Source organism: Diadema antillarum, unplaced genomic scaffold (assembly GCF_040938485.1).
Source record: "Diadema antillarum isolate AM-2024a unplaced genomic scaffold, OU_Dant_1.0 seq00001187_RagTag, whole genome shotgun sequence".
Classification (NCBI taxonomy): Eukaryota; Metazoa; Echinodermata; class Echinoidea; order Diadematoida; family Diadematidae; genus Diadema; species Diadema antillarum.
This window is the reverse complement of record NW_027271986.1, coordinates 269,673-283,822: the sequence shown is the minus strand read 5'-3', so window position 1 is coordinate 283,822 and position 14,150 is coordinate 269,673. Positions and strand designations below refer to the sequence as shown.

General features: G+C 37.2%; 1 protein-coding gene across 1 annotated transcript in view; it reads left to right on the top strand.

Moving 5' to 3' along the window:
- Positions 1-13,154: 13,154 nt before the first annotated feature.
- Positions 13,155-14,150, top strand: part of LOC139744544 (uncharacterized) — a 28,672-nt gene continuing 27,676 nt past the window's right edge. Inside the window, exons 1-2 of the mRNA XM_071654976.1 lie at positions 13,155-13,173; positions 13,972-14,064. Coding sequence (XP_071511077.1) covers positions 13,155-13,173; positions 13,972-14,064 — 112 coding nt within the window. The remainder of the gene's footprint in view (positions 13,174-13,971; positions 14,065-14,150) is intronic.

Below are 14,150 nucleotides of genomic sequence, written 5' to 3'. Positions count from 1 at the left end.
AGATGGGAGATAGATAGACGGAAGAACAGATAGATAGGTATAGAATAATCTATTATTATGTATATAGAGAGAGAGAGAAAGAGCAAAAGACTGAACAGAACAGACCACTATTATGTTTTACATATTTGCAATATTCTATGTATGTCATGTATTTCATTTAATTTTGTTATATTTGATGTAATTTTTCATCGAGAAATATGAAAATAAATTGAAATTGAAATTGAAAAAAAAATTGAAAAAAGAGGGAGAGGAGAGTGAGCGGGAAAGAGGACGACTGCGACATAAATGTGGTACGAAGACAAGGGAAATTGATGTTAGCATTAAATCGAAATAAATGACCGTAAGAGATTAACACTGCCGGGTGTACGGGTGCATTAATCAGTCCCTCAGTTTCCTGACGTGTGTTATTCTTCCTGCAGTCGTCAAAAGCAACACATTCCAACTTACTCATGTTTAAAGTATCTCTTCCTTCTCAGGCCGTAGAGGGAGATGTACGTGATCTACATGAGGTAAATGCATGTGTGGAACCTCTTATTCTGTAGAGATTTATAGTAATTGATCCAGTGAGACAGGACAATAATATCACCGAATACAAATGATAATATTAAAGAATAACCATTTGTTAACAGCAAACCTCTGGCATAAAGTTGACCCTTTCATGGATTTGGTCAACATTCATGTCTACAGCAACCCCACTTATTTCAATGTCTTTCATTGCATGCTTGTACTGAATAGGATGACTTATGTTTTCATCATTGTGTCTTCAAGCAACCTGCAGTTTGCAAGTAGAAAGAGAAGCTGAATCGCTTGTGTCTCTCAATGGTATAAAAAAGTAGAGAATGAAGAAAATATGTAAACAATTTAGATGGCTGCAGGGTATATTATCTATTTGATGTATAAACCAATAAATTCACGAGGTATTTTTTTTTAAATCAAAGTGAGGACAAGACATCTTAATTTGATTTTCAAAGGAGCAAGAGGTTGTGAAGAGCTATTATAAGCTGTCTAGTATTTTTGCGTACTGTCAAGATTTTGAGTACCTAGTTGCTTTGCTGATTTTATTTCATCCTCACTTTTTGTTATTGTGAATCACACCATATTACTTTTGTTTTATTAATACAGAAATTGAATCAAATAAAATCATTTCCATGGTTACCATACAACAACTTTCATGACAAGGTTCTCAGCCTCTGCTGCCAATTTACCGGAGAATGTTTCGAAACTTAGCAACTTGTGGGTCAGGAAATTTGGTCACTTTATATCAACCCGAGTTCTTGGCAGTCTTTAGCAGCCCGCTGGCCTGTCAAAAACGATCTGACAAAAACCTCATCGGGGGAAGAAAGGTCCAAACACCCAATCCGCCTACAACTCCGCTAAATAATAGCGAGATATCATTATACAGATTCATATCGAAATGATCAAGCGTAATCGTCACCAGCACGCTCATGACCGGGAGACAATGATTGTGCCCTATGGTGAAAAATTTCTCCATATTATTATGTTCTTTCAAATTTAATGTTTGACATGTTTAAGGGGTGAGGTTGGTGACAGAAGCCAAACGAAATGAGTCAAGAAGAAAGATCTTACTAACTTGCAGGCAAATGCGGCAAGAAGAGCGACAGGTATGATATAAGGAGAAGAGTAAACGACGGAAAACGGGGAGAGACGAACATAATAATAGTGAAAGATATAGAGCAAGAAATATATTAGAATATGAACATGTAGATAGAAAGATGTAAATGTGAATAAACAGATAAATGGGTGATATACATGTACATAGCATATAAATGCAGATGAAAACAAAATAAAGACAATACAAGGATATATGGTATTACGCTGTTGTAGAACGAAGGCGAAGACATGAATAAAAAAATGTGCTATAAGACTTGTGAAAAAAAGAATAGATGGGAAGATAGCTGGAAGATAGGTAAAGAAAGATAGATGGATGAGGCCTAGATGTATGTATGTATGTATATATATATATATATATCTATATATATATATATATATATATATATATATATATATATATATACATTGTATAGATAGATAGATAGATACATAGGTAAGTAGGTGTAAGTAGGTAGGTAAATTAGGTAGGTATAAGGTTGGTTGGTAGGTATAGGTAGGTATGTGGATAGAATGAAATATTTGAAGGCATAATTATACATTTATCATGGATATTGAGGGCTGGATTCGTGGATGAATGGAGTCACAGGGCAGAGGAAGAGTAAATAAAAGAAGAGAGAGAGAGAGAGATAAAGATAGAGATAACGAGATAGAGATGAAGAAATACCCTGGAATGAATGAAATAGCAGAATGAACACAAGGAGGCATAGAAAAAAATCCGACAGAGTCCGTATTACAGCAATTACTTCGGTGAATTAATGTTGATAAATGTGGCATGTAATCTGAATATATGTCGACAGGGTTCATTAAATGTTTAATAGCTCGGAAATCGTACCCTTCCCAGTCGTTTCCCGCGACGCTAAGACTCGTGCGCGACTAACACTCAATTTATCTTGGATTACGTGCTTAGTCTGAAATTATGCCATAGGAAAAAAAAAAGATATGAAAGAAAAAAATCTTTGACATACTTGCACAGCAAACGATTAAGATCGTATCTATCTATCTATCTATCTATCTATCTATCTATCTATCTATCTATTTATCTATCTATCTACCTATAGCAGTGTATAGTCTATCTATCAATCTATCTATCTATCTATCTATCTATCTATCTATCTATCTATCTATCTGTCTGTCTGTCTTTCTATCTATCTATGTGTGTGCGCGCGTGTGTGTATTTTCTTACCAAACCTTGCTGTACCATTAGTTCCATTTGTAATAACTTTTGTTAGCTTTTTGTGTTCGCATTTGAAAAAGAAAATAAATGATTGAAACAATGACAATTGAACCCCTTTGATATGATTTTGTTCTTCGGTGCGATCTTTTACATTTCGCGATGTACCTAGTCAGAGCTCGTGTGTATTAGATTGGGGTCTCTCAGCTGTTAAAAATCATTGCAATTTTCATCAAACACTGCAATCTTCCTTTTTAGTACTATGACTGGTTACAGTTTATCCTGATGCCTCTGTTTCCGAGAGATGAATCAACACGGGATACGCTTTTACCGCTTACATGCCCGAGTCTAGGCATTATCATTAAAGTCGGCAGCTATTTCTGAAATTTTTCCAAGCACGCCTTATATTCTGTTCACCCTCCTTCATTAAAATCGTCTCTTCTTCGGATAAATTCACCAAACAGCCGTGCAGATGAGAAACATTCGATCAACTTTTTTTTATTTTGCTTCGTTTGTTTGTTTCTTTTTTGTGTTTTTGCATCAGCCAGATTGATGAGCTCATTTTTACATCATGCATTTATAACCGCCTTGGTTCCACATTTTTAGTTCAGGAAGTACAGAGAATGAAAATTTGGGAGGAGAAATCACATTCTTGACTGCCGTGAAGATGTGACTTCTCTTTGCAAGAAGGTTGTAAGAACGAGAAAAGGGGGAGGTTCGCATGTCAGTGCTGTCGGTGAAAGGCGGGAGAAACAGCTTGCTTCCTCTCATTACGATGGAGGATGCAGAATGGAACGAGCGAGATGGGCTCAGAGGCAGACTTATGGTATCCTTAAAGGATTTTTAAAGGACTTTGACAACTACAAGTCTTTCGATGTTGCTAATTGTGCAAGCATTGTGAACAACATCAACTTTTCGTTTTATTGTGTGTTTTGAACGAAAGTAACGAGATAAAAGAAACGTATTAAATGGAAATTTTACCTAATAATGTATTGTCATATTCATTATTATGAAGAATTTACAAATTCATACCCTACGATTTAACAAGGCACCATGCGTGCCGTTTTGGTGGATTCAAAGAAATAAATGTCTTGTATTTTTAGAGATATTCCATGCGAGTACAATGATTTTTTCCCAGTAATACGCCTTTTCTATTTTATCATTATCATTACTTATGATAACTTTATGCAAAAATAAGGGTACTCTGTTGTAAAAGTCCCCAGTGCAGCATATGATGTCACTCCCTTTTAACAATTGAACATCTTTGCCATCGCGCAAATCTTGGAAGAGTGGAAATCGAGTAAGCAGTATCAAACGGACGAAGGTATTGTTACTCGACAAAAAGGTTTGTCTGTAGATTGTTCTGTGATGCAAGATTTAGGAATTTTCGACGTCGAAGGTACGCTCGTAACTTTCCAGTTATTTGTCACACCTTGCTCAAACATGAGGTCCCTAGTTAGAGACCCTCAGGTAGCAACAATTACGTCACATGGACCCAAGGCAAGGCACTTTATGGCCATTGTCAGTCCTACCTCAGTTCAATACGAGTGGTGTTCGTTATTCCGAAGGTTCGTTAATCCGAAAATGAAATAAGGCTCGTTATTTCGAAGGTTCTTTATTCCGAAAGTGAAAAGGAGGTGTGTGCTAACGAATCTTCGGAATAACGAGCCTTAGTTTATTTTTGGATTAACGGACATTCGGAATAACGAACCTTATTTCATTTTCGGAATAACAAACCTTCGGAATAACGAACCTTATTCATGTCATTTTCGGATTAACGAACCTTTGGAATAACGAACGTTATGTAATTTTCGGATAACCGAACCATCGGAATAACGAACCTTCGGGATAACGAATTGTAACCTTTCAATACTGGTTGTAAGCAGTCTTTGAGCAGTATTGTACTAAAGTTGTGGAAGGGTTGCAGAGGAGTTGTAGAGAGGTTGCAAGGTATATATTATGTATAAAACTTTTTTTGTTTCCAGACACTGCGCATAAGCTCATACAGTCATACACAATTCATGTTGTCATAAAAGCCGCCAGCAGCAGTATGGGAATGTCCACTCGAGGTATTTCCCTTCTTCATGCACAGTGCATTCATAACCTCTTTTCAAGACATCAAAAAAAAAAAAAAAAAACCGGTTGATACATGATACATTGATATCACATTATTGTTTAAGAATGCAACCCTTCAAGAAAAGAAGAAGAAGAAGAAGAAGAAGAAGAAGAAGAAGAAGAAGAAGATATAGAGACGAGGAAGATCATTATCTCTTGAAGTAATCAAAATCGTCTGCAAGGCACACGATGGGGAAAGACTGCCTATCAACACTAGGTTATTGGAAGGGGAAATTTGGCAAAATTGAATCACATCATCCCACTTCTTCCCTTGCACAATTATCGCCTGGAGTCTTGAAGAGCTCTTCATTTACAGACTGATTTACAGTCGGTTGAAAATGTGTTTATTATACAAGTGCAGTGCAAGTGTTTGAGTCGGATTCGATGTAATTTCTACCATTTATTTCCATTCAAAATCTGATTACTACCCATGACGTCATATGATTCATGTGTCATCAACTTCCACAAACAATGCTGGGATTGAAGTAATTGGATTCGTTATTAACATAATAACATATTTCTAATGAAAAGAAGAAAAATGCTCCTGTCTTCTCCCAAGAATAGAGCATCATATTAGGCGTTTGAAACAGAGGATAACAACAGTATGACCTTCCTTTACAGCGTTAGGAAAGTTATTAAAGATGATGTTCGTTGTTGTTGTCTCTATTCTTCGGGGCCCCATTTCATAAAAAGGTGTTAGGATAGCAACTCTTGCGGGAATGGCCATTGTTATGGTGACGACAAGAATCCAGCTTCCTGATTGGCTGTTGCTATGGGTAGTTGCCATTCCAGCGAGAGTTGCTATCCCAACATCTTTTATGAAATGTGGCCCAGGAATCTCACTATTTGACAGGGAAGCCATTGGACTGTTTGTCTGTTTGCTTGTTTTTTCGTCCACGAACCGTCCGACCCAGCGAAGTTCAGCCCCCAGTCATGTACACATACCGTCTGTCCTTGCACCTTGTCCTGCTTTTTTTTCAATTTTTCTTTTCTTTGCCTGGATTACATTCTCTAGACATCAGGGAAATATGGCTAACATGTGTTTCGCTATTTCGCTTGTGCGTAATGTGTGCAATGTGACATGCGGTTTTTGAGATGAATTAGAGCCAACTAATGGCAATGACTGATGAACTTTGACCCTTAACCCTGCCGTAACCATGATCGGACGTCATAAATCGAATCATTCTTTTTGTTTGACGATAAATTCTGATTGTTTCGGGATGTTCTGCCGAAATTCTGTGAATGCGTGACGGATACACACTCCTAATATGCCAACGTGGGAAACACACATTACCATAGTTACCAATCTGAAAGTATATTCTTGAAGTTTTGTGAACATACGAAAAAATAACCGGCAAACTTGTTGGAGGATCAGGCTTTGATACATATTATTGCTTGATCGTGATATGTCATTCATGTATTTATTTTTTTTTATATTTATGGAACCGACTGGATTGAAGTAATCAGCAAGCCTATACACAAGCACGAGCAAAAACGCAAATTCGTGCGTCCGACTTTACCTGACATAACGCCAAATTTGAAAGAGAAAAATGTCACTCTAGCTGCGTGTTCGAGTACAAGATATCGGGGACCATAATGATTGCAGATGCCTTCCAAATCACCACAACCTTACTTCAGTTTTCTGAGGAACGTTTCTTTTCTTTGTCCATGATATCTGTGCCCAAATAATCAAATGCTACCTTAGTCAATGAAATAGGTGATGTTCGTTATTTTGAAGGTTCGTTGATCCGAAAATGAAATAAGGTTTGTTTTTTCGAAGGTGAGTTATTCCGAAACAAACAAATTTCCTGCGCCTTGATGTTCGTTAATCCAAAAAAAAAAAAAAAAAAAACACGAAAAAAAAAAGATTTCGTTAATGCGAAAATCAAAAGAAGATGGGTGCAAACGCATTTTTGGAATAACGGACCCTTTTTTCATTTTTGGATTGGGAATGAACCTTCGGATAAACGAACCTTCGGAATAATGAACTTTATTTCCTTTTCGGGGTAACGAACCTACGGCATAACGAACTGCAACTTACAAGATCGCGGCTACGGCAGTAACCTTGAATAGGCCTTGACGGGTAAGGTGTGAGCTTGAAATGTGCTTGGTTAAATTAACTATCTCAGTCTCGTCGACAACATGGTTACATAGAATGTCATAAGGATTTCAAAACGGTGATTGTGAGAGGGTTGATATTTTGAGGTTAGATAGATACACTGTATTCTTGCCCTTTCAATTTCTGCCACCCTGCTGCTGTCGCTGTCGTGAAGGGAATACTGTTAGACAGGGCAGAGCCAGGCAAAAACTGCCTTTTTTTCCAGTCAAGGTTTTCTCACTTGTTTCTGGTACTTTAGACCATACTTAACAAAATAAGCTTCTGCGCCATCTTGAAATCTGTCCCGAATCCAAGATGGCCGCCAAAAATCCAAAATGGCCGCCAGAGGACCTAAAAAGTGCCTTCTGTGGTTAAGATTTGTCTGGGGATGGGTTTTTTTTTACTCTATTTGATGATAAATGGTAAGAGAAATAAGATTCAGTGGATTGAAATTAAAATCAGTTTCTTTTTTATTGCGAAAATCCAACATGGCCGCCAGACGCAGCTCCCGAAATTAATAAATGTCATAATAACCGGAGGGCCAAACCCTAAAAACTCGCTTACTTAACGAGTGAGTTCCACTCTCTCTACAAACTAAGTAGACCATGCTTAGTTTCAAATTCTATTGTAAAAAAAAACATACCACTGGTCTACCTCAAAAAATTTATTGCGAAAGCCTCCAAATCCAAAATGACGTCCAAAATGGCCGCCATATTTACTGAATTTGCTATTTGAAATATAGAATTTGATAGAAACATCAGATTTCAACAAATGTGATGTCATATGAAAGAGAATAAAATTTCCTACAAGTTGATATCATTTTTGTGGGAGATTGTGATAACTGGATTGAGATTTTAAGGAAAAATACTCATTTTTTGATATTTTTCTGAAAAAAGGAAAATCATGAAAATGCTCGATTCAGCATAAATCAGAAAAAAGACTGAAGGATTATCTTGAAACGTTTTTAAGAATTTTTTTTTAACATATAATTAATATTTGGAGAAAATTAGGGGTCAGTACCATATGCGGTTCAGGAGTTATAATGTCTCAAACTTGAAAACTCACTTTGTAAAAATTTCCACTTTAGCTGTGACAAGACCTTGTTGGTCGTAAAGAGGGTCTGCACGCACCAAGACTACTACACGCACCACTGGCACTGACGCTTGTAGGAGTGCCAGTGGTGCGTGTAGTAGTCTTGGTGCGCGCAGACTTTTTTGACAAACAAGAGTTTGTGCCTGCAAACTAACTTTTCATACCAAGTGGTAGCTCAGGTGACGCCGATCGCTATCATTTCAAAGTAGATTGTTCTGAGCAGATGAGATGAAGCAAAAAATGTCTTTCAAATAGAGGTAGAAGCTTGAAACAACCATGCTATAGAAAGTTTAAAACAAAATTTGGATCAATCCCTCAACAACTTCAAGATTGCAGGCCATCAAAGCTGACATAGTTTATTGCGCCAAATTAAATGTATTATTTTAATTTTGGTACAATTTTGTCTTTTGTGCTATCTATTTATAGTTTTATATATTTTGAACATTGTAGTGCTATTTCAAACCGTCATGGGTTTTCATGGAGATATTTTTAAAACCAGTGATATTCTACTCCGAAAAAGAAAAAAAAATCGAGAGGAAGTTTCATTTTTGAAGGAATTAATAACGGAAATCAGAAAATTTAAAGTAAAATTGGAGTAAATTTTGAGTGAAAATTTTCATTTTCACTCATTTTAGAGTGACCTAAGGGATCACTCGTCACTCTTTGAGTGATCCCTGAGATCACTCTAAAAGGAATGAAAATGAACATTTCCACTCTAGAGTGATCCTGATATCTAAAATGTGAAAGCATCTACCAATGGCATTAGTTCAATTCAATTTTGACACTATAACCCACATGAAATCAGCCTAAAACGATGTAAGAAAAATCTATTCACAGTGAATACACTTTCAGCATGCTTATTTGTAAATTCAATTCAATTCAATTCAATTCAATGTTTTATTTGATTTTTCGACAAGAACATATAAACATCACTTCTTCTTTTTTGGTAACAGAAAATCAGGTGCTCCAAACTATGTAGGATGAAAAGAATACAATAATTGTAGCACCTTACAATCATTACAGATTATCATAAAACTCGAGTGATTTGAAGTAAGTAAACATTGTGGATAATTCGAAAAATGGAGGGACCCACTAAAAAGACAAGTCTTGTAGAATGTGGGCCCCTCAGAAATGTGAATATACAGCATGAATAATCATTTTGGACGGTGTTATTTGAACAATATACTAAAAAGTAATTTCGCACAACACATTTAAAAGCAACTTTGAGAAATTGCCGCCATGTCGGATTTTTCGGGGGGGGGGGTGCTTGGATCAGAAGGGCTTTCAAGGACATGTACGGATCAGATATTATTACACATATGCCATCATCATTCACGTTTTTACAACAGCAGAGTAACATACAAGTATACAAAAGCATATCTTTGATACAGAAGCATTTCTTTTTTAAATCAAAGATCGGGCCTTACCCAAACACTAAAATGAGCTCCACCCCCCCCCCCCCCCCAAAAAAAAAAAAATAAATAAATAAACCCTCAATATTATGGTTTAAACAAGGACAATATATATGATAGACAGCAATACAAGAAATTCTAAAAATATATCAAATTATCAATCAAGATTTGACTCTGACGCAACACACTAAAGGTGTCGTTTACCATTGGAAGAGATATCACATTCGATTTATATGTGCAGGTTAGTTGTATCACAAAACATTCTACCATGTAAAAAAAAAAATGTATATATACATATATATAATGAAGCCTAAAACATACGGAGATATCACCATTTCTTTTCAAGAAACCATAACATTGATAACTGTTGACAGCTTAGTATAAAAAACTAGAAATGTCGCTACGGCGACTGGTATACCTCCGCCATAATGCATGGTTCTCCTAATAGGTCTATAGTACAATGTCTTGACAATGTGTGATGACAGTTTCACACAATTGGCAAAATATTAAAATGACAGGTTTGCCACAAATCAATGTCTTGGCAATGTGTGATGACAGTTTCACACAATTGGCAAAATATTAAAATGACAGGTTTGCCACAAATGTGCTGAATGTTCACTTTCCTAGAACTATATAGGCTCAATTGGATGAATGATTAAAACGTCAGAGTGCAGGTATTTGGGGAACTGATGATTTTTACTTGACTTTTGACCCTTTTATAAGTTTATGCATTGAGTAATTTTCAAGGTATTGAGAAAAAGTATAATTTCAGTATCAAATGGTTAAATAGCATTATCTAAACCTGGCCTTTGACCTTTGACCTCACAGTTCCAAAGAGAATCACTGTCAGGTAGAACATGCATAAATATGTAAGTTTCATGATGATATCTTGAGTTACTTTCGAGATATGGAGGAAAAAGTGCAATTAAGCACTTTCACTTGACCATTGACCTTTTGACTTTTGACCTTTTGGCAAAAACTTCCCACAGAATATATATTTGGTAATACATGCATACATCAAGTTAAAAAAAACAAACCTTCAGGCATTGCATAAATATAAGAAGTGATATTTTGAGGAGTTGACCTTGACCTTTGATCCCCTGACCTTTGACCCCCCCCCCGACCTTTGACCCATGACCCCCAACTTTCCTAGATAATCACTGCCCATCGGTACCAGCATATATATACTAAGTTCCATGAAGATACCTTTAACCATTTGCGAGATATGGAGAAAAACATGAAATTTCAACCTTTTTTCACAAAATAACCTGTGACCTTTGACCTTTGACCCCATGACCCTAAAATCCAAACAAAGTATTATCCCCCAGGATATACCCTCATACCAAGTTTGATGTAAAACCACCACACGGTTCTTGAGATATCGACAAAAATAAAACGGGACGGACGTCCGGACGTACGTACGGACGGACGGACGGACGACCCGAAAACATAATGCCTCCGGCCACTTCGTTGGCGGAGGCATAAAAACATATCAGAACAATCTACTTTGAATTAATAACGATCAGCGTTACCTGAGCTACCACTTGGTATGAAAAGTTAGTTTGCAGGCACAAACTCTTGTTTGTCAAAAAAAGTCTGCGCGCACCAAGACTACTACAAGCACCATTGGCACTGCTGCAAGCGTAAGTGCCAGTGGTGCGTGTAGTAGTCTTGGCGCGTGCAGACTCTCTTTACGACCAACAAGGTCTTGTCACAGCTAAAGTGGAAATTTTTACATAGTGAGTTTTCAAGTTTGAGACATTATAACTCCTGAACCGCAAATGGTACTGACCCCTAATTTTCTCCAAATATTAATTATATGTTAAGTAAAATTCTTAAAAACGTTTCAAGATAATCCTTCAGTCTTTTCTGATTTATGCTGAATCAAGCATATTCATGATTTTCCTTTTTCAGAAAAATATCAAAAAATGAATATTTTTCCTTTATATCTCAATCCAGTTATCTCAATCGCCCACAAAAATGGTATCAACTTGTAGGAAATTTTATTCTCTTTCATATGACATCGCATTTGTTGAAATCTGATGTTTCTATCAAATTCTATATTTCAAAAAGCAAATTCAGTAAATATGGCGGCCATCTTGGACGCCATTTTGGATTTGGAGGCTTTCGCAACAAATTTTTTGAGGTAGACCAGTGGAATGTTGTTTGTTGCAATAAAAATTTGAAAATAAGCATGGTCTACTTAGTTTGTAGAGAGAGTGGAACTCACTTGTTAAGTAAGCAAGTTTTTGGGGTTTGGCCCTCCGGTTATTATGACATTTATTAATTTCGGGAGCTGCGTCTGGCGGCCATGTTGGATTTTCGCGATAAAAAAGAAACTGATTTTAATTTTAATTCACTAAATCTTATTCCTCTTACCATTTATCATCAAATAGAGTAAAAAAAACCCATCCCCAGACAAATCTTAACCACAGAAGGCACTTTTTAGGTCCTCTGGCGGCCATTTTGGATATTTGGCTGCCGTCTTGGATTTGGGACAGATTTCAAGATGGCGCAGAAGCTTATTTTGTTAAGTATGGTCTAAAGTACCAGAATCAAGTGAGAAAACCTTGACTGGAAAAAAAGGCAGTTTTTGCCTGGCTCTGCCCTGTCTATGTAGTTGTCAAACTGGATACCTCTCTCTAACCGTGACAACAACCTCAATCCTGCTGTACTGATCACCAAGCTGGGGGGGGGGGGGGGGGGGGGGGGTATAAACTTCATTCTTCTAAAATCATCATTCGTGACGGGACCTCTTCAAATTCGTGTTGTTGGATTCATCTTAGAGAAGTACACATGTGAGGTAGTCTGGCTCTTTGAATAGATCAGATGTGGCATTGAATTCACGAGGGAGTGGCCCTGTTGTAATAGAAGGGCCGAGTGACTGAGGGTGGTGGTTAGGGTTCGGTTACCAGACTCATAACTTGGATTATAGATCTTCCCCAAAGGTTGGTTCGTGTTCTAGACCCCGTCGCTACCAATCTATTTCACATCCCCTTCGGCACTTTTCATTCCAGGTAGACATATCTCCAAGGTGATGTTGGTTATTGTTTTCCTTATCGTTTCTCCTATTCTCGATTTCTACACTTCTCGATGACTAGCTGGACTCCCAAAGGTCATTGCCCTGAGACAATGAAACACGTGTGATTCAAGTGAACACACCATTAACTTTACAGTTTGTTTGTTTTGCAATTCTTAGGCAAACTACAAATTGAGCTGACAGTTTAACCGTTGTAAACCATCCCAGATGGGAATGCTATTACACAAAATACAATGATTGTTGGAATTACGTTTTGTGTGTCTATTTTTTTAATTTATCTATATTTCTTTCTCTAGCTGTAGTCCATGTTTGTTCTATCGAATGGCATATTCATATGCTTTCGATATTATTTTCATCATAACCCAAACTTTATTGGTTGTTCACATCGTCTTTAATTCTTTAATAAGTAGCAAATATATTTTGGTAACACAGCGGATTGAGAGCAGTTTATGTTGAAAGGTTCCATCCGCGGAGATGTAAGCAGGATTTAAATATGTTTCTGGAGTTGTCATCACCTCAACGGCGTATTTCGCTGCGGTTAGAGACGGTCACCGCAAAGCGAGAAACATGATTCGATGAGTAGGCGGTGGCAACATGGTACCATCCGTGACAGGTCGGTGAAGGGCGCCACGCACGAAGCCGAGACGAATTCTCGGATGCGCGCCGTGAGTCAATTGCGCTTATCGCGTCTCGGGATCTCTGATTGGACACCCACACCTTGAGAGTTTGCGCAGATTCTTCCCCTTTAACCAAAACTGACAAGCTCCTTTTGGTAAGACCGTTCTGTTTCGGCACGGTTTGCAGACACTTATTATTAAGCTGTCGGAATCATTCCGCGGTGGAGATCTGCTCTAAAAGATCCAAATGTTACTGGGTAGATTTTATTCGATTGACGTTTTCCAGGGTTCTTGGTAATCAACATACACTTCTCCAGCGGCAACCCCTGCAGTGTATTCATGACATGTTTGTTTTCTTACATTCATGTCACTAAGAATACTTTCAACAGAAATGTGGGAAAATGACACATGATCTTAGACACAGAAATCGGAATAACTCAAGAAAGTATTACGATCAACCAGTGTACGTTTGATCAGGAAAATCTCATAATTTGTTTAAGCGCAGCTGCGCCATTTATTCATGACTCAGTAATTGATGCTACTTCCTTGGTATATTATGTATCTTTTTCTTCGGTTTTCTTTCTTTTTGTTGGATGTCGAATAGAAAATAAATGGAACTGAACTGAACTGAACTCTTTCTAATATGTGACATAAACTTCTGGTGATGTGTACATGGATTTGTTGTTCCCGATTTAGTTTTTTTGATGACGTCATACATTGTGAATGTTATAAGTTTCTGTTACACTCTTACACCAAATTCTGACAAGAATACATATTTTTATCTTTACCTACAGCACTTTGTAAACGGCCTTGCAAACACGGAAAGTGCATCGCCCCCAACACGTGTCAGTGTAACAAAGGGTATCGAGGAAGCTATTGTGATAAAGGTAAGTTATTTGTTTTATATATCTCTTCATTCGTTTGTTTTTCTCTAACACTCAAAATAAAACACTTAACTGCTGTTGATAACTGC